The 26,245-nt window shown below is 43.9% G+C and overlaps 1 protein-coding gene and 1 non-coding gene across 3 annotated transcripts in view; both read right to left on the minus strand.

Annotated features, from left to right (window-relative positions):
* Nucleotides 1-762: 762 nt before the first annotated feature.
* Nucleotides 763-26,245, minus strand: part of LOC116393337 (receptor-type tyrosine-protein phosphatase zeta-like) — a 56,135-nt gene continuing 30,652 nt past the window's right edge. The window contains exons 3-32 of one of the 2 annotated variants that reach the window (XM_031865568.1): nucleotides 21,886-22,065; nucleotides 19,745-19,896; nucleotides 19,544-19,639; nucleotides 19,376-19,442; nucleotides 18,826-18,983; nucleotides 16,928-17,084; nucleotides 15,633-15,817; nucleotides 14,003-14,129; nucleotides 13,864-13,916; nucleotides 12,926-13,384; nucleotides 12,566-12,752; nucleotides 11,648-11,875; nucleotides 8,758-8,902; nucleotides 8,576-8,667; nucleotides 8,396-8,481; nucleotides 7,404-7,424; nucleotides 6,261-6,357; nucleotides 6,088-6,170; nucleotides 5,856-5,990; nucleotides 5,407-5,538; nucleotides 5,101-5,258; nucleotides 4,891-5,026; nucleotides 4,472-4,618; nucleotides 4,210-4,303; nucleotides 3,697-3,770; nucleotides 3,471-3,599; nucleotides 3,233-3,385; nucleotides 2,978-3,114; nucleotides 2,770-2,905; nucleotides 763-2,554 (exon numbers count right to left, since the gene is read on the minus strand). In XM_031865568.1, the coding sequence (XP_031721428.1) occupies nucleotides 2,411-2,554; nucleotides 2,770-2,905; nucleotides 2,978-3,114; nucleotides 3,233-3,385; nucleotides 3,471-3,599; nucleotides 3,697-3,770; nucleotides 4,210-4,303; nucleotides 4,472-4,618; nucleotides 4,891-5,026; nucleotides 5,101-5,258; nucleotides 5,407-5,538; nucleotides 5,856-5,990; nucleotides 6,088-6,170; nucleotides 6,261-6,357; nucleotides 7,404-7,424; nucleotides 8,396-8,481; nucleotides 8,576-8,667; nucleotides 8,758-8,902; nucleotides 11,648-11,875; nucleotides 12,566-12,752; nucleotides 12,926-13,384; nucleotides 13,864-13,916; nucleotides 14,003-14,129; nucleotides 15,633-15,817; nucleotides 16,928-17,084; nucleotides 18,826-18,983; nucleotides 19,376-19,442; nucleotides 19,544-19,639; nucleotides 19,745-19,896; nucleotides 21,886-22,065 (4,148 nt within the window). In that variant the 3' untranslated portion in view covers nucleotides 763-2,410. The remainder of the gene's footprint in view (nucleotides 2,555-2,769; nucleotides 2,906-2,977; nucleotides 3,115-3,232; nucleotides 3,386-3,470; nucleotides 3,600-3,696; nucleotides 3,771-4,209; nucleotides 4,304-4,471; nucleotides 4,619-4,890; nucleotides 5,027-5,100; nucleotides 5,259-5,406; nucleotides 5,539-5,855; nucleotides 5,991-6,087; nucleotides 6,171-6,260; nucleotides 6,358-7,403; nucleotides 7,425-8,395; nucleotides 8,482-8,575; nucleotides 8,668-8,757; nucleotides 8,903-11,647; nucleotides 11,876-12,565; nucleotides 12,753-12,925; nucleotides 13,385-13,863; nucleotides 13,917-14,002; nucleotides 14,130-15,632; nucleotides 15,818-16,927; nucleotides 17,085-18,825; nucleotides 18,984-19,375; nucleotides 19,443-19,543; nucleotides 19,640-19,744; nucleotides 19,897-21,885; nucleotides 22,066-26,245) is intronic. The other variant, XM_031865570.1, reaches the window with a different exon arrangement.
* Nucleotides 25,981-26,053, minus strand: trnak-cuu (transfer RNA lysine (anticodon CUU)). The gene has a single exon. It is a non-coding gene; the product is annotated as a tRNA-Lys (tRNA).

A 26,245-nucleotide genomic window follows, 5' to 3' on the forward strand; every position in this document is an offset into this window, starting at 1 on the left:
TCAGATCTGGTGTGAATCGCTATCTGGCACAGTTGCAGTAGCCTCCATGGTTTGTGCCATTTTGCATCCCCAGATGTGCTCCAAATATGGCGCAGGGCGGATGCAAAATAGGCGCGTATAGAGGCCGCAACATTGTTTGAAAGTGATTCAGAGGTCAATCGATCGTGTCCGACGCAATGGGCACATCTGGACTCGCTCAGAGTGGAAACAGTCGTAGTAGTGGCGCAGGGATGCAGAGCTCTCGCCGGCTCAATCTCATTTTCAGTCCAAAGTTTAACAGAATATCGTCAAGTTCAGCTGTTGGTCTTTCCACACTAAATGTTTGCAATAGTATGATAACTGTCTCTGACTGGTGTACTGGTTTTATGATAGCTGATTATAATGCTTGAGTATTCTGTTGCAATGAGTGATTAGAAAGGTTGTGATGTTTCCTTAACGTTAGGAAAACCAACCGTTGGAATTCACTGTAAACTACGTCAGTGTATTTGGGACATTGTAGGCCAGCTCCGTCATTTTAGTTTTCTTTTTTACCTACAATGGTCCAAACACACCGTAGTAGTTAACTACGGTGTGTTTGGACCATTAGTAGTTAACTACGGTGTGTTTGGCTGTAAAAAGCTGCAGCTTGTTACAGCCACCTGTCAGGCTTACAGGGACCGTCGTGTTCGATACTCAGCAGACAGACCTGGTGTGGAATACCATTTAAATCCCAGATTGCATCTTTTACAAAACATCCGACGTTTCGTCTCCTCTCTGACTTTGACATATGAAAGTAACAAGCGCAATAGAAAATAGAAAAAAAAAAAGAATTCACAGATTATTATTTTGGCATATTAGTCACACAGTTGTTGTATCAAAACAGGTTTAAAGTACAATAACATGAATTACAAAAGGCACGGGGGTACCAGAGACCATGGAGCCAGTGGCAACGAGACATGAACGGAGAAATTCAACAATTTAGTGTCACGAGTGGGGCCTTAACAGATTTTGGTTAATCAAAAATATTTCTCTCACTAAGGATACGTGGTAGTTTGAGCCCCAAAATCTGCTGGTTAATGTGCGGTGCATAAAATATGTAGGAAAACAAGAGGTTAGGAGAATGTCATTTCCTACATCATTTCCCTTTTTTTATTACCTTTAAGTCTTCTTGTTCTACTTTTATTTGTATCTAATTTGTATTTATTTCTATTTATGTTTTGCCTGTTTGCTAATTTCAATTTCTATTCGTATAAATTTGTGTCTTTTAGAAGACAAGAGAGCGATGAAAGAGACGACTAGTCAAAGAAATAAATGTTCAAGAAAGATGATAATAGACAGAAGTTATGAAAATGATCTGTAAGGTCTGTTATTAAAATGATAAAAGTGACTCCTTTTATCATTAAGAAAAATCATTTCCAATGAAATTTTGGTACCACTTCCTAATAATGAACTTCTCTTATAAAGGACTTTTGAATTGTCACGAATGGCTTTATTAACGGTTAATACATCATTTACTAATGCTTTATAGATCAGTTATTGGGTTGGGCTGGTTTTATCCTTTCTCCTTCTTAAAAGTGCTGTTTTAAATCTTCATCATTTATTAATAAATTGTCATTGGGTGTTCACTTTTTAATAAGCCATCAAGAGTGTAGTTACAATTGCACTAAATGGATTTTGGTCTCTATTGTCTCCAGGGAGAACTGTCTGACCAATCGAAAATAACTTTTGGCAGGTCTTTCTTTTTTTTTTAATCAAAATCATTTTTCAGAGTGTTTGTTGTGTAGTACTCATTCAGCCACATGAGGCTGAAGTGCACACCACTTCCCCATGTTCTCAATAGGACTGAAAGCCTTCATGTTTTCCCTAAAGGCAGATTAGCGCCGATTAAAACACATTGAGCGCCAAAAGAAAGTAGTGTAACATGACAGTAGTGTTACATCACTTTCTATCACACATTATATGTAGCTTGTGTTTAGAGTGCATGGCAACATGAATGCTTTTAGTCCTGTTTAGAACATGGAGTCGTGGTGCACTTCAACCTCTTGTGGCCAAAATGAGTGTTGCAACAACAATAAGAAAGATTTTAAAAAATTCACACGTTTTTTTTCACCCTGTTTTCACAGATACAAAAATATTATTTCAGCAAAACCTTTTTTCACCTGTTCTGAAGTCATACACACGGAGAGAAAACCATTTAGACTAAGACTTCTCAGGGCTTCTGTAGAGCTATAAAGCATTAGTAAAGTATTATCATCGTTTAACTAAAAATAACTCAGTGGACACAGCCGGGAACCACAGAGACGATCATCTCATGTCAGGTCAAACCTCAGTCACCAAAGCACTCAGTCCACGCTGGTGTGTCTGTGGGCTTGTATGATGCAATGACTGTGAATGTGACATGCTTGTGTGGTAAATGTGTGTGTGTGTGTGTCTACATGAGTGACTCCAGGCTCTCAGCGATGTTAGTCTGGCCCAGTGGTACAGACCCGTTGGTTTCTGGACTCTGCAGGGCTCTCTGGTCTTCCTGGCTGCTCACCAGACTCAGCACAGCTCGGTACAGGTACTGGTACTGCTCCTGTTGGGTGAGACGCAAATTCCAGACTGAACCATCTTTTGTTATTAAGAATTAAGAAGAAGAAAAAACAACTCTTACCAGCGTTGTTTTTTTCTAAATTCCTAGATATGTTATTGGATAGTGGCTGAAGTGAAGTTGATCACTTAATTGTCATTTTAAAGATCATGAAGTGGAGACAGAGAGAAATGAGAGCATTGAGAGTATTGTGTGCTTACTATATCATTAAAAACACCAGGCCTCATGAGGTTGGTCATCCGTGCCACCTGGTAGACGTCTACCACTCCTTCCTCCTCTAGCTGACTGGACAGGGCGGTGAGGGCACAGAACAGCCCTGATGTAGCACCTCCCAACCTACACACACATAGATTAACCCTTGCAAAGAAAGTGTCACATGAAGGCTGATCCTGTCTATGTAGTACTCACGGATCATATATGATTGTGGGTGTGTCCGAATGTCTGCTCTGCTCTTGGACTGTGCTGACCAGATCGAAACTGTTCCTGATGGGACTGTCTGGGTTGGGCCAGCAGGGGGCGCTGTACAGACGCACCTCCAGCACACTCTACACAGAGGTAGAGAAAAAAAAAGTATATATGCATATACAATATATATGAATGTAAAACACAGAATACTGTGTGTGTGTGTGTGTGTGTGTGTGTGTGCGTGTGTGTGTGTGTTACCTGTGGAGACTCCACTGTGAAGTACTGCACCAAGAGTCTCTCGTCATTGGACAAACACAGATGCTCCTCCCCCAAATATAACACAGTGAAACCCTCAAAGCTCATTGGCTGGTCTTTACTGGGCCAGTAAACACAAGACTCCCCGTCTTCACTCTGACATCAACAGAAAAACATGTCAGATTGTATGTGTGATATATACTCATTGTATAGGTACTGTATGTGTGTGTGTGTGTTATACCTGACAGTGTGTGTCTGGCAGACGGACGACAGTGTGTGTGCTGTGCTCCCAGACCATTCTCCAGAAATCTGCCACCGTGCTGCTGAGAGGAGTCTGGCTCACGATGAACTCCTTACTGTGGTGATGTCCCTGTGAAAACACCAGCAGCGTAAAACTACCAGCAAATGTTTCGTTGAAGGGCCCTTTAATAAAACGGTAACCAATAAACAGTTCCCAGTAGTCTTACCATGACGTAGGAGGCATTGATGTACCCCGTGGAGTTTGCCTCGGAAGCGGTCAGACACACTCTTGATCTTTCCACTACACAAAAACACAGAGACATCAGCCCATATTCACCACACTGGTGAGCCAACCAATCACAACAGGGGCCACGTGGTCGTGCACTTCAATCTACCTCTCACTTAAAGGTGCAGTGCGTAGAATCTGGCGATATGTAGCGGTGAGTTCTCTCTGTAAACTAGGTGGGCGACGTGATATCGGGAAAGCGCGATTGGCTTGGTTTGGTTTGACCGTTCTGGGCTACCGTGGAAATGTGGTGGCCGACTCCATGAAGAGGACCCGCTCATATATAGGTACAAAAGGAGGTATTTGGAGGTACCAAAAACACTATGATTCTTATTTTCAGGTGATTGTACCCGAAAGAAAACATACTTAATCACACACTGTTCCTGGCTGTGGATGAAACATTTAAAAACCTCTACATCTCTCCTTGTTGGTTTAGTAAACCAGCCCTGCTTACCAGGCATCAGAGCTCTGGCTCTGTTCCTCTCAGCGTTGCCGTCCCTCAGGGCTGTGCTGTAGTCTGCGTGCTTCGCCTGACGCTGACTGATCAACTGTAACACAACAAGACGAGTCGATTACATTTGCAACATTCAATGTGTACACCTGCACGATAGTAATATGGTCGAAAAAACCAAAGTGTTGGTTAAATGCCTAGAATGTAAAGGGCAAACAAGAGTGTAAAACAGAGGCCTATAAAACGTGGGGGAAACATGCTCTACCTTGAACTGTTTGTCCATGCGCGTCCTGCCCGACGCCCCAGGGGTCAGGAGGTCAGACACGTAAGTGTGGAGGAGGTCAGAGGTCACTGAGGTGCCACGGCTCAAGATGGCCTCCACCAGAGTGTCATGGATGAACACGTACTGCTCCTACAGGAGAGCGACAGAAGGAGAAACAAAGAGACAGCTAGGATCGGCTGGATGCACACTGAGAAATCCGATGAGTGTGTGTGTTTGTGTACAGTATCTTTGTGAGGACCAATTTGAGTTTTAGACCTTCAGAAAGTGATGTCTGGTCCTCACTTTGGGACAGACCTCCAAAGCACTGTTTGAGGGTTTAGACTTGGTTTTAAGGTTCAGGTTAGAATCAGGTGTGTCCTCACAAAGATAGAAGTACAAGGTCCTTGTGCCAGTTCGCTTACCTCCGTCTGAACCAGGAAGTTCCTCTGCGTCCGGACATGTTTCAGGAAACCGAGAACGTTGACCGTACCCTGATCTTGGATCTGCTGCAGCATGCTGTCTATCACTATGTAGGTTCCTGTCCTTCCTACGCCGGCACTGTGACACACATCACATGTCAAACACACAGATTCCTTGCATTGGCATATCTGAAAATAGTAATCGATACACACCTGCAGTGTACCAGAACGGGTCCCATCTCCTGTGTCCTCGCCCGGGAGGATGCTCTGATGAAGGACAGCACAGGCAGAGTGTATTCTGGGACGCCCATGTCCGGCCACTGGGTGTAGTGGTAATGGAGGACAGTGTGTTCAACTCTCCTCTGAGACGCCTGGAGGACCAGAAAGACCAGAAGACTTGTTTGGGACTGAACGCCAAATTCACTTTGGAATTTTACTGCAGTCAGCGTTATTTGTTGGTGTATGAGTTGGAAAGAGAGAGAGGGATAGTGTGTGTGTGTGTGTGTGCGTGAAATGTACCTTATTTGAGGCATCTCTGACGGCGAACGCCCGCAGTGTGTAGTAAGCAAGGGTTTTACTGCTTTTCAGGGTCACCTGGTACGGGCCGTATTCTTCCTGGTTCACCTCCGGCCAGTACTGGTCACACTTTGTCTGTGGACAAGATGACCGAATCAGGCTTAGGTCCCTAAAAGGCTCGGTTTCTCCTGCTGAGATCCCCTCATCTCCATGGAGCGTTTTATCATCTTTCAGCCTGTTGTTTTGGTTTTACAGCCAGCAGCTTCACTGTTTTGATAGAGCCTCACCGCTCTCACCAGAGGTGTTTTCAGCTGCAGCTGTTTTGAGCTAAAAAGCTGTAATAAACCCACTGTGCACAACCTGCTCAGCACCAAACACCAGACGGACAAAGCCAGCTACTAGCTGGTGGACATAGTGGAGCATTTTGCAGCTGAAGAGCCAGATATTCCTACCCGTCCTTTCTCCTTGAGGTTGGTGATCATGATAATGACTCCAACATTCTGCTGCCAGATCATCCTCCAGAAGTCCTCCTTGCTCGCTCTGAGGGGCCCCTGAGCCGCGATGTAGGCCCTCGTTCGCTCATAACCCTGCAGAGGAAAGCCGCCACGTTTGTCAAGGAAACAATGGATGGGATGTAAAGTCAGTCTGCCTATTGACACGCCAGGCTCCCAAAAACCCACTTACGTCTACGAAGTTAGCGTTGATGTAGTCTCCGCATTTCCCATCTCTGTCCAAACTGTTGGAGAGTTTGACTCTACTGTGGTCATCTGGGAGAGGAAAGGGTTAATGAGCTTCATCACTGCTGGCTTTTACGATCATAAATGTTGAACAGTGATCATGGTGAACAGTTGACGTACAGGCCAGTATGTTTATGTATCTGTTCTTGCTTTTGTTGTTGGGGTGATTGGAGCTGTCTGTAGTGATGCCCATGTCCACTGTGCACGCCTGCACCTCCTGAAAATCAATAAAAACATAAATAAGACTTCTATCGGTCAATAGCGGTCTGTAGTATTAGAGTACAATAGTCAGGAGTCTACAGTGAAGACAAAACAAACAGAGAAATGAGCTCTTGTGAATACAGTTGTAACTTGGATTAAGAAGATTCATGTAGGGGAGGAAATACAAGAATTTTGTGTGAGAAAGAATAGCACATATAAGGGTTGCATTAGTCGCATTACGCTTATAGACTTCATAAAAGGGCATGATTCATGATCTATACAGGCGGCAACATTCTGAACGTAAAGCCAATGTGGAAGTTCCTTAAACCTGCATTCTCTCTACTGGCCAACAGGGGGCGACTCCCCGGTTGCAAAAAAAGTCTGTTTGTATAGAAGTCTATGAGAAAAGGACTCTACTTCTTACTTGATTTATTACCTCAGTAAACATTACAAACATGAGTTTATGGTCTAAATCTCTAGTTTCAAGTCTACTTCAATACAGCATGATGTTCATTTCGTAAATGATGGTCCATTTAGAGTCAAATAGACTGCTTTAGGTTGGGGCTACCTGGTGATTGACAGGTCGCTACGACGGCGTTGGATTGTTATATACAGTCTAAGGATCTATGCAGGAGACTGATGCTACTGTATTAAAGCCTCAGATTCAATAAAAATGTGGGGCAAAAAGCAGCTGCACGGATGGTTGGGTTGTCATTTCTATTTCATTATTATGAATGATTCTAAATATGGATTAACGAAATATGTATGAAGCCACTTATACTGTGAGTGTCCTTGGCTCCATCTCAGTTGAAAAGATGCTTCTAATATGGACCGAAACGTGGAGCAGAGAGCAAGAGCTCTGCCTCACAATCCTCATATTTGTACACATTTAAATGCAAAAGCCAATATTTAACTGGCAAACATCAACTCAATATCACATGTGAAATACAGAAGTTGCGGTCTACAAGCTGACTGGTTTATCAACAGGGAGAATTCATTTGAGACAAAGCTCAAATTGTCCGCCTCTACAACTGGTTAGGGGTGATACTGCAGGTGTCTTACCTCATAGGATTCTTTGACAATCTAATGGAGGGTGGTGAGGATGCAGAAAGCACGACGATGGTGGTGGAGGTGGTGAAAGGAGAGTGGGAAGGGGGGGGGCAGACAGACAGACAGACAGACAGACAGACAGGGAGTCAGTGCAGGTCCAGGAATATGGGGTTCAGAGACACACAGAGAGGCGGGGCTAAGTGGGAAACGCACCGATATTCCCAGCTGACCTGTGGAATTTTTGTTAGCCATTGGCCTGTTATTCTACACTGTAAAGATAAGTAATGAATAAAAGGCTTGTGTGTGATTACAAGTTCTTTGCTCGGCCCAAAAGCTCCTTCATTGTAGCCACTTTGTTGTAATAAGTGGGGTTATTTACTGCAGCTATGGAAATGAATCCCATCTGTGTGCGTTACTCAGGAGGTTCATGCTAGGAAACAGGTGACGGATGTCATGCAGATGTGGTTATTGTTGAAACTCATCCACAAGCTGTTCTAAGATACTTAACACAACATTAAAATAAGTCAATACTGCACATGAGACATTTCTAAAACCTTGTTTCACATTCAATATAAACTTGAAAGACAGGAGGTTTTATCGATCTATCTTTGGAGACTGGGATGAGAACCAAGTAGCACTGATGGGGTTAGTACCAAACACCCTTCCTGCATTCTGTTGCACGACATGTCATGGAAGTTCCACATTATCGCTGTGCTAAATGATATCCCTGAAGAACATGACGTTAATAGAGATATGGAGGAGCATTAAGGAGCTATGACAAACAATGAGCTGTCCAATTATACACATGAACCAAAACTAAGAGATCCCTTTATTCTATGCTGGTTCAACTTTTGCAAGCCGAATCTCAGGTAGTATATCTATCTAACTCTCTTTTTTTTTTCAAAGTATCTTGAGGCAGTTAATTTCCCCCTTGTGGGGGAAGGGTTAGTCTCCTCAGACATTTGTTGAACTCATATACTCTTAATTAGTAACACTCCACACACCTCGAACTCCTTGGAGAAGGTGTTGGCGGCGTGCAGCTCCATGACATGCTTCACGAACTGCTTCACCGTCAGTGGCTCGTGACCATCTGCAACGAAAACAGTTTAACAGTTCCATGTCGCGGCGACAATGTAATAAAGTCCTGTGAGAGTGTGTGTGTGTGTGTGAGTGTGTGTACGTACCGGTGGCCAGAAACAGGGGCGTCGATGGGGCCGATATGACTTTTGGTGACGCACTGTCATCTGGGTAGAAATTAGCCGTCTGGACACAGTTTCTGTGACACAAACGTATCAGAATATAAGTAAACAGAGGACATTGTTTAGGCAGATATTGACCCTGTGTGTGTGTGTGTGTGTGTGTGTACCTCCAGTAGACGAGTATGCCCACCAGTACTAGCAGACAGAGGAGGGTGAGAGTGGAGACGACAGCCAGAGGGATGACCGTCCTCTTCTCGCGGTCCACGCCTCCGACCAGCCCCACCCGAGACTCGTGGCTGCTGTTGCTGCCCTCTGAGAGAGAGGAGAGGCAATGAGAGAGGGAGGGTGGGGTGTGTCAGGGACAGACAGAGACGGAGGGGCAGAGAGAGAGAGAGAGAGAGAGAGGAAGAAAGAGAGAGAGAGAAAGAAAGAGGGGTAGGGTGTGGGAGTATCACAAAGCACAGACGACAGAGGGAAAGGAGACACGGGGATCACGTCAACGGTCTCTACAATTTTTGTTGAAAGTAACTTTATATATCAGGAATTCCAAGACACTATTATGTGTTTAAATACACATAAATGAAATGAAATAGACAGATGTATGAGAGAAAAAACTAAACTGTCCTATCTCCTTGTGTGACAGAGAGGCAGATCTGAGGAAACGCAGGGCTTTGAGTAACGTTTATCTTCCATTTCCTCCTCCGGGGCCTCGTCGCCATCTGTCAGTCTGAGCAGAGAGACGAGACGCCCTGATGGCGGACTTCTCATAGCATCAAACAACACCGCGTCCACACTTGAGAGCTGCTGCAAACTCTCTCCAATTACGGCTGCGTCCCTATCCTCTTTACCGCCTCCTCCGCTGTGTTCCTCGCTCTCCAGACCTCCGTCTATCATACCATATCCGTCTCCCTCTTTGTCGTCCTCCAGCGTAGAGTTATCCCCAACAACGTGATTGTCAAGACTTCTGCTTTGACCGTCCTCATCGTGTCCATCACCATTTTCTTCACCGCCGTCAAACTGCGGGAACTCTGCCGTAGGATCCTGACTGACAGACAGCCGGAGACCCTCTGGTCCTCCAGATACGACTTCTTTATTGCCGTCTTCCCTTCCGTCCCCACTTTCCTTTTCACCTACAGCTTTGATACCTTCTTTATTGTCGCTGACTTTCTTTAATTGTCCCTCTCCACCTTCCCCTCCATCTCCGCCACCTTCTCCGACACCACTGGTGTCCTCAGGCCGGCTTAAAACTCGAATATTGGACTCAATTTCATCCCCACTGCCGGCCTCCGTGTATAATGCCTTCTCCACTGCAGTTTCAGCTCCACTTTCTCCCCCTTTCTCTGCCAACGTGTCACAGCCTGCTGTACCATTGAGCTGTCTGGCGCTCTCATCTGTTCCACCCTCCACATCGCTCCCTCTCTGATCCCCAAAGTGATTGACTCCTTCTGTCTTTTCTTCTCCCTCACCGCTTAGCTCACTTTCGTTCTCCAACACCTCTTTCTCTGCCTCTGTTTCACACTTGCTACTTAATTTGCTTCCTACCCCGTTGGTCTCGCCATCTGTTCCACTATCCATCTTAATTCCTGTTGATCTACTCTTTTTCACAGTGTCTCCCACCTTGGAGCTGAGAGCCGAATTCGAAAGAGTGGAAAGGTCGGTCTTAACTGAGGTGACTCTATCGAACTCCTATCGAAGGCCTGATCCTGATCCACTTCCCTCTGCTGGCCAGTCTGTGCCAGACTCCTCTGAATTATAAGGAAAGGACAAAGCCAAGCCTGTCGAATCAAAGAAAGATGCATCTTCTTTAAGCCTATTTGTCCCAGCTTCCTCTTCGTTGTCGGGACGCCCCAAGATGTTCACACCATCTCGAATCGGACCGTCAGTTTGATTTTGAGTATTCAGGGTGTTTCCTTCCATGGTGTTTGTTTTTGATAAGTCATAATCAGGCAGCAGAGACAGGGAGCGCTCAGTCATTAAGCCATCCTGAAACCCCAAAGTGGTCGAGATCTGAGGGTGCTCTAAATTCATTTGTAGACGGACAACGGAGTGCTCTTTGGAGGTCTTGTCGTGATGAAAGATAAAGCCACTGCCGTTATCTTCAGGGAGGGCGGGAGAGGGACGCAAACTGCCGATGTATTCATTAAAAGGGCTGAGCGATTGAGGAGTGGATGAATATCCTTCAGCAGAGCCTCTTTCTGGGACAAAGGCTGCAGGATTTGCAGGGTTGATGATCCCTCCACTAGAAGTTTGAGGACAGTTTGTTAATCCAGAGGAGCGGCCAGCGGTTGAGTCCTTGAACGTGGGTGTCTTTGCTGGAAGAAAAGCCAAAGTGAAAACACTTTTCCAGGCCACCAACATTATGTTTGTCATTCCAGGAAAGATGGAAGAAAAGGTAAGAATTGAACTTCCCCGAAATTCAGACAGGAGCACTTTTCATTCATCACAGCGGACACACAATGCAAGAAGACAGGCAAGAGTTGGAAACGATGTTCTGAGTTTCAGAATGAAGAGATGTCACAAATCAACTTGGTGAAAAGAGGAAGTGAGCTCTGCATTCTGTGAGAAGATTGGAAGAACAGAAAAAAACCACCAGAGTGCGCCGTTGAGCGCAGACCCAAAAGAGGAGTCCCAAAAGTAAACGCTAATCACTGAGCCTGAATGGACTCAAAGTATGACCTCATGTGGAGTCCTAACATGCAGCAAGATTCTGCAAGAGTCGAGCATATTTCATTTCTGAACCAGAGGAGAGAGTAGCTGATTATCATTTTAATCATCATCAATGCCAGTGTAATCTTTTCCATAATCATTAGCACCACCACCACCAGCAGCATTACCCACATCATGCACCGTGCCATCCAGATCACAGAGCACAGCAGTGATTAGCCTAGAGGACAAAAGTCAATCCTCCACCGCAATTAAGACCAGCTGTCGATCCACCACAAAATAATAATAATAATAATAATAATATTGCTGCTGTTGAGTAAAATCCCTCAGATTATAAATTCATAGCCACTTCTAATAGGAAGTAAACACTATATAGTACATATGATATCTTACCGTTAAACATGGGCTGGGTTGTGTGCATCAGCACCCTGACTAGAGAGGAGGTGGTGAATGACTTGTAGACCGACTCGGCCAGCGTGTTGCTGGAGGTCGCCGCCCTCGCCGTGATCCAGAGCGGCGAGGGGGTGGAGGGAACCGAGCTGCCGGTTTCTGGTGGAGGTTTGTTCACGGGGGCGTCGCCGTCCTCGGTGGATGGCGGGGAGACTCTGTCCACTCCATCACCTGTGGGACCAGATCGCACATCATGACGAGGTGACGCGACGCAGGTTGAGCCGCAACACGACACGTAAGTGTGTATGTCTCTGCATTCATATGCAGATATCCGTTTATAGAGATACATTTTGTCTCTCAACCCCAATTCCGGTCTCACGTCTCAAGTAGCAATTTGTTCTGTTCTTTCTTTTCCCTTACTTAAAAATACTGCTTTTTGATTATTATATGATGCTTTTGTTATGACATGTTCTTTGTCTTTTTCATTATTAATGTATGATGAAATGGGTTTGTATCTTGGAGAACAAAGTACATGCGTGCATTAAACGAGTCAACAAATGACTGGCGCATGTAAGAGGACGTCTTGGCCCAGCTGGCTACACCTGCACCTCAGAAATACTAGATGTTGCCCCCAGAGGCTAAATGATTGTCAGACCGACAGCTGATGGGTTCAGAGATTGAAACAGCAGAAGCAATACAAATTACTTTTTTGAAACGTTTAAAAAAAATGTAATTATTCAAAGAAAAAAATCAACACACAATCATAACATGTCGGCCTTGATTTCAGCAGATTGGGTGAGAAGGATCCAGTGGAAGAAACATCTTCCTATTCCAATATTTATGAGCTTAAATTCCTCCCTGGCACTGATCAAAGTACCAACCCGAGATATGAGTGCCGAAAAAACGAAAATAACATCTGACCTGGCAACACAGCAGCGGGAGACCCTGTTTCTGCAGAGGCGGTGGTTTCGAGTGGAGAGCTGTTGACTGTGTCTTCATAGAAGACATCTGTGACTTGGATGTCCTCCACAGGAGGGGTATAGAGGACCGACTGAGGAGAAGGGAGGCCGCTGTCTCCGGCTTTGTCTGCTGGACCGTGATCCCCAGACTGCGAGTACACAAAACATTGGGTTTCTTGGACGAGGGTTAATCTAAAACATTGTATATTGTATATTGTGTGTGTGTTGCGTGGCAGCCAGCTGTTTGTTTCAACGTCATCAGGTTTAAGGATGAATGAAATGAACACTTTGAGGAGAAGAGGCAATGCGTGTAGTGAGTTACCTGATGTGGCAACACCGACAGCGACGCCTCTTCTGTGATTTGTCGGCGAATCGTCGGCAGCGTTGTTGTCCGGACAACTGGAAACAGGAAGCCCGGCTGCTCGGTTACCTCGGTCACCCATATCGCGCCGTTGCCGTCAAACCCCTCTTTGGTGTAGGGCCCGTGCGTCGGATCGCTGTCCTCGTAAATCCAGTTCTTATCTACATCGTCGGGTTTGGACCCGCTCTGGCCCGCTTTCTTTTTCCCATTCTGGTTGAGTCGGGTTTTCTGCAGGACAACAGACTCAGACGGTGTTTTTGGGGTGCTGACCTGGACCGGGAGGTTCTGGTGGTGCGTAGGTTGGTTCTGGTAAACTCTGGTCTGCTCCACTGGGATCTCCTCCACAGGGCTGTGGTCCTCTGGAGTCAAATCCACCTGATTCCGGTTCGCTGGGATCTCCGATTTGGGTTTGGATGAGAGCTAACACAAGGGGGAGGAAAGCAGTGTGGAGCTGTGACACAGGATGTTTGGTATATGTGTTGACGAGGTACAGGCCTTAACTGAAGCAGTAAGAAATACGTCTTTTTATGCCACTGCTTCCTGCTTAAATTAATGTATAAACATCCTACAAAAATCACAACGGTAGTGCAGTTACTTCCTCAAAATTCAAATTAACTGATAATAAGGAATAAAGAAATCTCCTTAATGCAGTGTGGAAGAGAACAAAAAACAAGGTGGAATTTCTGTCTTTTTTTCTCCTTCTTTTTTATCTCTCCTATACACCTTTTGTACTGCTCTCCAAACACTCAACGACACGCCTTGGCTGACATAATTACAATCATTTGCATAATAATTTGGTTCGCTGATATGACTGAATGCAGTCAACTTCAGCGCTGCAAAGTAATTCAGCAAAATGAACATTCAACGTGGTATCAGGTGAAACTACAGATACTACAGACCTCTCTGTTGCCTTCCAGCTCTTTTGTGACAGCGTCAGGATCTGAATCCCTTTCTAGAGAGAGAGGGAAGAAATACAGACTAACTCACAAGTGTAGGAACTTAACAGGTTTGTGTGTGCGTGTGTGTGCACGTTTGTACCAGGGTCTTCTAACGGCATGTCCACTATAATCTGGTCACTCCATCGTCCTCTGAGTCCATTGGTGCAAATGGCGACCACCTGAACCACGTAGCTGCTGTTGGCCAGCAGGCTGGGGATGATGGCACCCTGTAAAGTCACACAGGTGAGTTGTCTGACTGTGGGTTCAAGACAGGGTTGGTAATCTCGTTCAAAAACATTTTAGATATTGTTACTTGACGACTTTCTTGGTAGATTTAGCGACTTTTGGAGTTAGCGCTGCAAGCTACTTTCATTAGAAAAGAGTTGACAACACTGGGCTGGGTTTTTCAGTATCAATCATCTTTTCATTTTCAGCGTATACACTAGTTTCTCAAGATCACCAACCCTAGCTTTGAACACTATTAATTATCTATAAAAAAGGATATTGGTGCATTAATGACCCGGGAATTGTTAATGGATGGGTTTGGCCAGTTTATGCTACTACCACTTAAAGAGACAATACTCAACGTTTCAACCAGTGCTCTAGCTCTAGCTCTCTATATCTATTTGTCTGCTTGCTTTCTGATTCGTTTTCATGCTCTCTCAGTCGCAGCAGGTGGTGTTAAAACTGTTACAACTGCCTCCTGGGGGATGCAGTTGGCTTATCATAGGTGTTAGTTTCTTGGTCATTGAGTGATTTGTAATGCATGTGTGTTTATTTATTTACAGTAAATCATCTTAATAAGAGTAATAATTCAATCTACCAATACCAAAAGCCACCTTGTGTTCTCACTATTGACGGTAATCAGGCCATACAAACATTAAAAGGCTTGTGCACATACACACACTGACACAGAGCTACATCTAGATATGCACATACACAGATGTTGCTGGTCACGTTAAGGGATGCTCAGTGACCCGCTGAGAGGCCAAGATTGATCATCCCTATCAATCAATCGATTGATCACTTTGATCAACCCAGATCCCAGCAGCAGTCGCAATGTGAGAGCGACAGATAGCGAGTGGTAGTGACATTACCCACTGATTTGTGGACTACCGTTTTAAAGCCTCAAGTTCGCCGAACGGAAGTTCAGACGCCGTATACAGCTCTGGTATAGACCTGTCAGTCACAGTAAGCCCGCCCTAAAACATTCTCCGCTTTATGGTTGGCTCCACCAAACGGCTTTACTCGGTAGAACCGGAGGTTGCCATCTGATCGATACATGGACGCCAAATAATAAAAGAATATCTATCTTTTATTATATTAACTATTAATATTGCAAATACAAATTAAACCTTTTGGTCAATCTACAAGATGGTGCTGACTTTTTTTCTGGTATGGTCATGGGTAGAGTCAGCAGGATTGAACTATGTAGACTGTAATACAAACAGTCCAGCTTGTCAGGTGCATGATGCAACATTTATGACGGGTTTTGATGACAGTGTCGGTCTGTCTGCTTGACTTACGAACCCATTTTGCTACAATAAAAACGAATGAAGGGAGATTAACCGAGGGAAAACTTCATCTTATTTGAACGGAGATAAATTGCAAGATATGTTATCGAAATACTCAACATATCACAAAATGTTTATACGATCGTATCGTGGTTTAAGTATAGGTGATAATATCGCATCTTGGGGTGAGTGTGAATATAAAGAGATCTTTCGCACCACGTCCTGGTCCCCGTCTGTCCTGTACTCCTGCTTGCTCTGGTCTTGGCCCTGCAGCCTCTGGTAGGTGACGGTGTACCAGTCGATGGTTGTGTCGTAAACTGCGCGGGGGCGCTCCCACGTCACCACGATGGTCGTGTCGTTCTGGGCATCAGCCTGAACGTTCTCCGGCTCCGAGCTGCAGGCTACAGATGGCGACAAGAGGAGAAGAGAGCAAGCAGGGTGTAAATGTTGAAGATTGATTAGTGCGGATGTGAGGCAGGAAACTCAATAAAATCATTTTTAAAAACCTGAAAGAAAATGATGAAAAAGAACAGCACGGAAATGGTGCGGCTTCCCACATTAAGTTCAGTTTTGCTGAAGGTAACGTGGTGTTAATCGACCGTAGGGAAAATGAAAGAAAATAGGAATCTATTAAAAAAAAGCCAAGCTCAGGAGGTGAGTGTGGCAATGAGTGGGAGGTGTGTGTGTGTGTGTGTGTGTGTGTGTGTGTGTGTGTGCCAGGCTGCATGAATTTGTTACAGGCTAAAAAAAAAAGGCCCTTCTCTGAATTTCTGAATACTTTATTTCAATTTCAAAAAGAGCTGCAAAATAAATTGCCTGCGCTGGGAGGAGCAGGGGCACAGAACTACAAAGTTGAGCTCCCTGGCAACCCAAAAGACCCGCTTTACTTGAGGGTGGACTTTATGAAGATGGAGAGTGTCGTGAGTTTTATCTTTTGATGATCAGGAGTGGGCTGACCTTGGAGGACAGTTTTGGCTGCTGCAGAGACAGCAGAAGAATATGTTGCAGCTCTGGAAATAAATAAGATTAATAATGTAATGTTTATATTGATCTCCAAGGAAGGAAGGGTACATTTTCTCCCCCATGCTGCCCAAAATTTAGTATGAATTCAATTAGTGAAAAGATTTAGAGCTTTGGAAAAGGTGAGATTCTGGGTTGAACTCTGCAGGGAAGAATATTTTATGGTACAAAATCACAACATAACATCTGCCAGTCCAAACTCCTTTTTGGGCCTGTTTTAACACTAAAGCTCACTGTCAAGTGGACCATTGGTCCAAAGTTAAAGAGGTTCGCTCGAGGCGTTCCCTGAGATATCGTCTTCACGAGAATGGACCGGACGGACAATCCTGAAAACACAACTGTTCAGCCGACGCGGAGGCAGAAAAAAAGCAGCGCAGCATTCGAATGTCGATTTAGCATCACAATGTCAAGGTTAGGAATGAAGCTTCGATCTGTTTGGCGCGGCCCTACAAGCAGCAAACTGTTTTTGTGTGGGTGTCTGGGTGACATACTGGGTGTGAGCACGTCCTCCACTCCGGTGTACGAGGCGAACACCTGACCCATGAACTGCTGCTGCTGCTCCTGCTCCCTGAAGTTGTTCTGCAGGTAATCCGTCAGTATCGCGTACCCGGCCTGCTCCATGGTCATTACCTCGCAAAACACCTCCAACTGGGTACAGAGAGAGAGAGAGAGACAGACAGACAAACAAAGAAATTAAGACGTGTCTGTTGCATCTTTCCCCATTTCTGTGCAATTGCCAAAATAAACCGATGTGTGTGTGTATGTGTGTGTGAGTGAGTGTGTGAGTTTAAGAGATTGTGTTGGTGCCAGGCAGAGGCAGAGAGGCAACGCTGCTCTATTTTCGGGTTAGCTACGATGTGCACGTGTCATGCCTTGCCATCCCCGTTTCAATCATGCAAACACAGACAAACGCAAGCATACACACACACACACACACACACAAATATGCACATAGAATACACACACACACACACATACACACACACTTACAACCACTTGCATGACCCCATTCACTCTCCGTTATTCGGCTACATAATTGATGGTTATTACACAGATGACTTCATTCAAAGTCGCCGGTTCTTAAACGTGTCCTCTCTGGAATGGAGCTGCAGTAACGTTAGAGCGTCAGCTTGTGTCGTCGCTGAATGTCAGGCCGTCGTTACCAAATCATATAACCACTACAAAACCCCTGTGATGAAGTTCACTTTCTGGCTAAGTCTGTCACACTGCATCACTCCAATGTGAGGTTTTTGTTTTTATCTTGTGCACGGATGTCAAAGACAGCTGATCTGAAACCAGCCACAACAAACTACAGGCAGCAATGACGTCGATCATGACGAAAGATGTTTTAAGGCGAGACGCCCCAGCCAAAACAGAGGTTCTATCTATTTTACCACTTTGTAGGTTTGTGTCTGTAGAATTCTCCAAAATTCACCAAAAGCTAGCGCTAGATAATGCCTCATTTGCATATTTAAACATAGCATTTCAGAAAACTTGTAATACAAAGCATAATTGTCTTGTAATGTAAGTAATTAACTGTGTAGATTCCATGGTGATATTAAAACGTTACCCTCTTCACATGTAGTGTCTTCAAAATGTCATTTTACAAAACACATCTTTAATTAAAGGCTATTTTCTCGAAATGAGTTTTTTTCTCATATTAAGCCAGAAATCTCCACTTCAGCAGCTCTTACATACACCAAACATTCCACTTTCATTCCTTTCTATACTCTGAAGGTTTTTACTGAGGTTTGCTCATATATCATTCAAAGCCGGATTTATACAACATGTATTTTCTGATTTATGGAGTGATACAAAGAGATATCTGAACCTGGCTTTATCCAAACATATTTCATAAGATAATTCCTAATTTGCGTACATAATATTTCAGAAAACTTGTCATTCAAAAAATAATTGTCTGAATGGAACTAATCAACTAAGGGAAGTTTCATGGTGACCTACTAGATATATAACCAAAACAACAAAAATAACAATTTTGTTTTTCATTATTTCGAATATTAAGAATTGAAAATTTGCATCAGAACGCTTGAAGGCTTTCATCAGACACAATTCTAAATCAATTTTGCTGTAAGAGCCGCTGTCATTGGGTTTTTATGTCACGGGTTTTTATACATGACTGTCGGCTGTGCTGGAATTTCATGCTAATGCTTAAAAGACTGAATGGGAACCAGTGTTACTCAAATTAATCCTTCTTTTTTTGTTGAAGAACTGTCTGTTCAAAAATAAATGAGCATTGGGTAGTGGCAGTGGACTCCAGTGTGTGTGTGTGTGTGTGTGTGCGCGCGTGTGTGTGTGTGTGTGTGTGTGTGTGTGTGTGTGTGTGTGTGTGTGTGTGTGTGTGTGTGTGTGTTGATTAAAATCTCCTGACCTGTGTTTCTGATATGGCCACAGTGTGTTTGAAGACGATCCATTCCACCGTCTCAGAGCAGGGAGGTGCGGTTAGTGAGCCATTGTAGATGTAATATTTATCTGTGATATTAGGCAGCAAGGACCGCAAGGTGAAAGCTTCCATCGACCCGCTCTTATCTGGTAAAAAAAAAAGAAAGAAAAAAAGTCCCATGAATAAGAAATGTATTGCCCCAAGCTGTAAGACCCCACGGGAGCAAGCAGTTTGGTCAGTCTACGACATGCATTGTGATAATATTGAAAGCCAATCAGCAACCTCTTATCATTTAGGAGAGAAAAGAGAAAATGGTGTGAGAATGGTTGTAACATTTCTGCATGATCATTCTCTCTCTTGCATCTCTCCATTTTTCTGCTGCTGCTTTGATTAAATTCTCCTGAACACAATCAGTATTTTGTCTGATAAACAGAAAACCAAGTACTTCCTTAAATTTGTTTCTTTTATTATAAGGCACCACCTGCACCCAGCTACTTTCTTTGCAGACGATACATGCTCGTATGTAGAGGTGACCTACCAAACCTGCTGACGGTGTTGACGGCTTCTATAACAGGACTGAAGTTCTGGTTGTCCTCCAAGCTGATCTGTGGGAAAGAACATCGTGGAATTCATGGACAAATGTACACCTTTAATCTCATCACTTTATTTAGTTTGGGTTATTTGAGGAGGAGCAGACTGAAAGAACCTCAAAGAGCACAGCCAAGGCAGCGATCCTCCCTCCTTCCCTAACGGCAGCGTCCAGACTCTGGAAGTCATCTGGATCGTAACAGAAGATCTGCATCTGAACGAGAGCAAGAAACGAGTAGTTTAGTTTCATCGGCAGACAAAACCAACGATCAATAAATGTGCCGGTGATAAGACAAACAGACGGTGTGTATCTCCGCACCTCCAGAGGGTATTTCATCCCATTCAGGCTGTGTTCAGACCCGTCGGACGTCGCATTGCAGCGCCCCCAGTGAAAGGTGATTGTACCAACGCGGAACCTGGAGCTCAGCCCTCCTCCACTCACAAAGAACTCCCCTTCCACACGGAGGGCCACTGAAACATACACATAATAATGGGAAATGCAAATTAGTGTTTAACTGAAGACTGTCGGAGTGAAACTTCTCCTACAACAGGCTTAAGGGCCATCCCCATTAAGTGTAATAAATATAAACATATCGTTATATATATATATAACGATATATATATACATACCACTGCTTACAGAATGTTATCGTTCATCGGTGTGGATGCTGACATCGTTATAATTATTATCGTTGGTGCGGATGGCCCTTTAAGACTTTCAGTTTCCAATACTCAGCTGTGGTGGTTGTCGCTTGGCCACCGGGCTCCAAAACTTTGTACAAATTCAGAACTTCTGGCACTGAGCAACTGGCAAGATGGTGGCAAGAAGTAACTCGAAACAGTTCTTCAGTGATGCAACAGATGCAAAAATCCATTTTTTCCCACGGTGACATGGACACAACAGTGGGTGCTGTAACTTGGATATGTTTATCTGTTCATGCGTGGAATGTGGATATGGTCTGTCAGCAGTCTATTCTGGACAGGGTATTTGTCATCTGATAATTAACATAAACAACCCTTAAATCTGCATTAACACATTTTTTTGTATCTGTAAACAAAACATTTACATATAATTACCATATAAAGGCAGCTATAATGATATCACTATATCTATATTATCACTTTATCATTGCCTTGTAAAGGTGAAATTGTTAGCCCAGCAGCTACAGAGTAACATTAGCATTCATTAAGAGCCGTATTTCTGGCGACCTGACAGATACGAGTCTGTTTTGGTCTCCACCAAGTATTGGCTCTTCAGCAGATGTTCCACTATGTCATCCAACTAGTTGCTAACTTGTCTGTCTGTGGTTTAACGCTGGACAGGGACCGTATTTTGGGTTTTTAGAGCTTCTTTGAATGACCAAAAACAAAGATGAGACTGGTCAGAGTGAAGCGAAACGGTAAAGTTGCAGGCCACAAAACCAAAACAATGCTGAAAGACGCTAAAACGCTGCATAGAGATAAGGGGAACTACAGCGTCCGCTGATAATAATGTAAACCGGGAGACGATCCTTCTTATATCAAAGCAAACAATAACATTTCATAAGTCCACTTTTGCATCTTTACATTTGTCTCTTGGAGCCAAATCTGAACTGTAGCTCTTATGTTTTGCTTCAAAATGTGTTGGTGAGACTGTGCAAACCGTGTATTTCCCGCTTAATATCAGCAGCTATCCAATATCTGTTTTAATACGCAATTTCCTCTCCGACTTCACAGAGAAAGAGATTCATTTAGGGACCATTAATGTATAGACACACACACACACACTCACAGCTCAGGCTGTATTGGAAAGATGGTGATGATAGCTCAGACAGCTTTCATTTGTTTATCAGGCCAGACATCACTCCTCTCACTGTCTCTTCTCAATGTCCTCATTTCTCTCCCCTGCTCCGTCTCTCTCTCGCTATTCTTTCTTTTTCTTCTTGCTCTTCTTTTGTCAGCTTCATCTGTGCCTCTTGACACGATCTGTCTACCGCTGTCCCTCTGGCTGCCTCTCACTGAATTACTTAGTCCCCCACCCCTCCTTCCCTTTCATTGTCTGACTCTTTCTCCTTTTAATCCTCACTGCTCCTTTTCTCTCATTAACCTCTGGGTTTTTCTGCTTCTGGAAAGTTAAGCTTCTTTCCACATCTAGGGGATTAACATGTTGTGCTTTACAGAGCCGGACTAATGTCACAATCATTTCCATAGATTGAATCTACTACATGCATTATCTTCCTCCTCTGGTTGCTGCTTTATTATGCACTTGTCTGGGACTGAAAGGAAAAAGAAAAAAAATCCACATGTCGCTCATCTTTTTTAACACAAGTGAAAAAAAGCTTGTGGTCTGATTTCCCGCGGGGTGCCATTGCAAACACGCCCTCCACAGCTAGAACTGGAGATGTAAGAAAGTCATGCTTAGGGACAAATAAAAAAGTGCAGAATAAGGAAGACAAGGGGAATGGAAGAACATCAACATACCGGTCTTGCCGTTGTTGTGGATGGTGCTGGACTCTGCCGTCGGTTTGTCCCAGCCCTCTAGCTGTAGGTCCTGGTACTGCAGCCTGACCTGGGTGAACGTCTCGTCGATGTCCACGGGAGACTGCCTGGCGCTGTTACAGGACGGGTACTTCTTACCCCAGATGCGCTGGTTCAGGGCACCTGTACATAAGAGAGAGAGAGAGAGAGAGAGAGAGGGAGAGTGAGAGAGAGAGAGTGGCAGATAGATGAAGAGACAAACACGTTCGAGGACTGCTGATCTGAAAATGTCAAACTCCTGATAGCTTGTTACGAAATCTTTTTCATGTGCTGTCAACTGGAAACTTTGGAAGCACGGCTGCGTTTGAACAGCGACTTCTTGCTTTGTCTCTGGATTTCCCTGCAAATGTATCATTCAGAGAGAGAGAGAGAGAGAGAGAGAGAGAGAGAGAGAGAGAGAGAGAGAGAGAGAGAGAGAGAGAGAGAGTCTTCCAATTACCAAATAGTCTCTAAATGACTAAGATACAGTCATGATTTATGGATGTTGATGTGGTTCTCATAGGGCCTTTAAGATACATGTGGAGACGAGTATTGCTGTTTACCAGCAGTGGAGCGACTGTTTAATAAGGGCAGGTGGTCAAACGTGACCGGCCGGCCTCTGGTCACACTTCAGCCCAGCACTCTGTATGCGAGTGTGCATTGTTCATGCATGAGTGCATGTCTCGTATTCTGTGTTTTGCTTGTGAATCATTGCTTTTGGGAGGGGGAGGGCGCGGCGTGAATTTTGCTTAAACGTATTGGGCATTTGTGTGATTTAACAAGGCTTTGCTTTCCGCATGAATAATGGAAAACAATGTGAACGGCGCCAGGATGAGCGAGATTTGCTCGACAAACACGCAACACAAAATACTTAATCATAATGGAGAAAAAGGAGACGTGATGTTCCTCTCATTCTGTGCTCAGAACAGATTTATTTTGCACTAATGCTCCGCGAAATATCACCAGCTCTGCCCCAAACGTGTTGTGCATTGCTTATTCATGAGCGCACGTCTGGTGTTTAAATATAAGGACATACAGTGTGTGTGTGTGTGTGTGTGTGTGTGTGTGTGTGAATTCATTCATGGCTGCATGTCACAGATCAACTCACGTGATCTGTGCATACATGTTTTTTGAATACATGCGTGCAGTACCTTTACATGTATTGACATGCAGTGTGTGTGTGCATGTGTGTGTGTAAAAGATGAATTCACATGTGTAAGTTACCTGTGTGCACTCTGGACTGCAGCATATATGTGTGTGCATGCATGAACAACTCCACGTCTCTGCATGAGTGAATGTGTTCATTTACTGCGCACGCATTCATCCGCTCTTCACGTTACCTCCTGGTATATTCAGGTTAGTCACAGCAAGTAAACCTGACTTACCTGCATGTGCTAATATCTCAGAGTTTAAATCATATGAGAGAGCATTGGAAAACTGATAAAGGCCACAAAAAAGATGACCAAATATTGACTGTCATCACATGTAGAAATCACAATTTTCATAAGTCACAATATACTGTAGCTATTTAAACAAAACACAGTTTCCTCATATGATATTTCGCAAAAAGTTACTCCTCATCGTTTTTGCTTTTTTTCCTGTAAGTCCAGAAACACGTGCCAATTTCAGCTCGTTACATGCATATGGTCTTTTCAAAATAAAATGTCATCTTCACATTAAACAACTCAATTTGGTTAAGGCAACAAAACTACTTGGTTTGTTTTAGGAAAAGATCATCGTTTGGATTAAAATAACTTCAGAAGTGCCGTTACTGAAGTACGTAAGCAACGTGACGAATTAATAAACGTTGACATCTTGTTTCACACGGGGATAAACAGCGGTCTCCCGGCTAAAGGTTTAGTGTTTATTGACTTACTGGGTAATGGAAAAGTGTCATTGGACGCTTCATATCCAGTGCTTTGTCACTAGTATGTGTGTGTGTGTGTGTGTGTGTGTGTGTGTGCTTTACAGTATACAGTAAAGACAATGGGTCTAATGAGGTCAGAGCAGATGTTTAACTGTAACTGCTCACACATGACTTAACGAGGTATTAGCTTCACATTCCTTGTTGTGTGTGTTGTGAGAGCTTTGTTGCATTGCTGCCTAGTTTGAACCTGTAGAGATAGACTGAGGATTATGGTGGTAAATTCAGTGGTTCAGCAACATCCAGCTGCATTGTATTTACAGGAGCCGTTAACAGTCAGATATGCAATGCGTACGAGTTGTTTGAATTCCTCCTGTAAGACCTAGCTGGAGTGACGTTCAGAGGGACGTGCTGTTTGACCGTCTGTGTGATGTGAAAAGGAATACGGCACAAACAGCTTGTTTAAAATCCTCTTGATTTCTCATGCAGATTACCATTTAATTTGTATATTTATTTCATGAATATAAAATTACGACTAAATTCGCTATTCACTGAATTGTATTGACTGAATGAAAATACAGTAAAGCTGTTGCTTTCACTGTCCGCATCCGTTTTCTGTCTCTAGCAGCCGTGACTGTTTCTCGTTGTCTGACTCGGGGTCTCCTGGTATTCTGTCACACAGAGTCTCAGTGTGCACCTGCAGTGTCAGCCACTGAGACCTCCAATACCACATCGACCGCTTACTCGACAATTTATGAAAATACGCTGATTGAAGGTGATTACAGGGAAATTATGATTAAATGAGTAAAAGGTCATACAGGTATTAAATAAAAAAATGTTGACCAAAATTTGCATTTTGCAAGTGCTACTGGTGCTACTGTGTGTGTGTGTGTGTGTGTGGTGGGTAAATGACACAGTGACAACCCTGTGTCAATGACCACATCTGGCTCCTGCAGCTGCGTCCCCTCAGCATCACAACACATACACACAAACGCACACACAGTTACATAACGCTGCCATGGCAACAAGTTGCTGACTGTGGTTGGAGCGAGGAATACCAAAAAAATTAAAAAATCCAACTGGAGCGAGGCTTTCCTGTCTTCATTTAAATCAATAAACACACACATGCATGCACACCCTCTCGCATTCAGTCAAGGGGTAACGTTTATTGATTAAATATGGAAATTATATTTCATATCTTCCACTTGCTTTTTCACAGTATTCCCAGAGTGAACTATGCCGACGCTACCAGTGTACCTATTGTTGTCAAATCCACAGGGGAGACTTTTAAAGCAGAGTCTGCAATTTGATTATATTACATTTTTCCCCTTACTTTTTGCCCTGATACCTCTCTCGCTCTCTCTTTCTCTCTCTCTCTCTCTCTCTCTCTCTCTCTCTCTCTCACACACATTTTCAAGTTCTACAGGAAGAATAGAAAGACATTGTCTCAATCATTTTGCAAAAATTCACCCATATTCTCATGGTCAGCAGTCTGGGATTTAATCCATGCTCATCTGTAAAGTTATCAAGATAAAAACCCAATTTCACATCACAATTTGTTTAAAAATGTTCATTTAATTAATTTTGATCGAAAGCTGCAATGCCCCAAAAGACAGACAGACAAATAAAAAAAGGGCAATGATGTCTGTGAACTTCCTGAAGAAACTTTGTGCGCTGCAGCGGCTCAAAGAGCAGTCAGCTGTGAAAGCGGTCAAGACAGAAACCAAGGACAAGGAGGGAAGAGAGGAGACGCAGCATCAGAGGACACAGAGGTGAGAGTGCAAAGAGGAGCAGAGAGGAGGCGATGAAGAAAAGACAGGAGACACAAGAGGAGGAGAAAGAAAAAGAAAGGGATGACAGAAAAAGATAGATGTAGAACACGAGAGGGGGAGGACAGGAAGGAGACACATGGAGGAGAGTAAAAGTGTGTGTGTGTGTGTGTGTGTGTGTGTGTATACACGCTGATGTACTGTGTGATTCATGGAAATATACAAAGAAGTGAACAGGGACATACACAAACATGTGCATATACTGTCCGTCTCTCTGTTTCTGCGTACATCAATGACACGCACACACACTCACAGAGAGAGAGAGATGATTTTACCCACTGTGAAAAAGGTTCTACACTGCTGAGCGAGCTAACTGTTCAGAAAACATGCAGGGTTATGGACAAGTCTCACCTACATTAAACTTGAAGCCTGAACAGGGACTTGAACCCTGGACCCTCAGATTAAGAGTCTGATGCTCTGCCGACTGAGCCATCCAGGCTTCAAACCCAGTATTTTTTCTTACGAAAGTGTGTTCGAGAGAAAACCACAACAACTTTGTCCATTACCATCACATTCTGGATTAGAGGAGGGTTGGCCAAAAGTGGCATGTAGCCTTGGAAAACCGCAGATGTTAAAGGGGAATTTGAAAGTGCTAAGGACTAACCAAATTCACAACTCACTCATTGCCACA

This window comes from Anarrhichthys ocellatus, unplaced genomic scaffold (genome assembly GCF_004355925.1).
Source record: "Anarrhichthys ocellatus isolate YVR2014 unplaced genomic scaffold, GSC_Weel_1.0 scaffold33, whole genome shotgun sequence".
Taxonomy (NCBI): Eukaryota; Metazoa; Chordata; class Actinopteri; order Perciformes; family Anarhichadidae; genus Anarrhichthys; species Anarrhichthys ocellatus.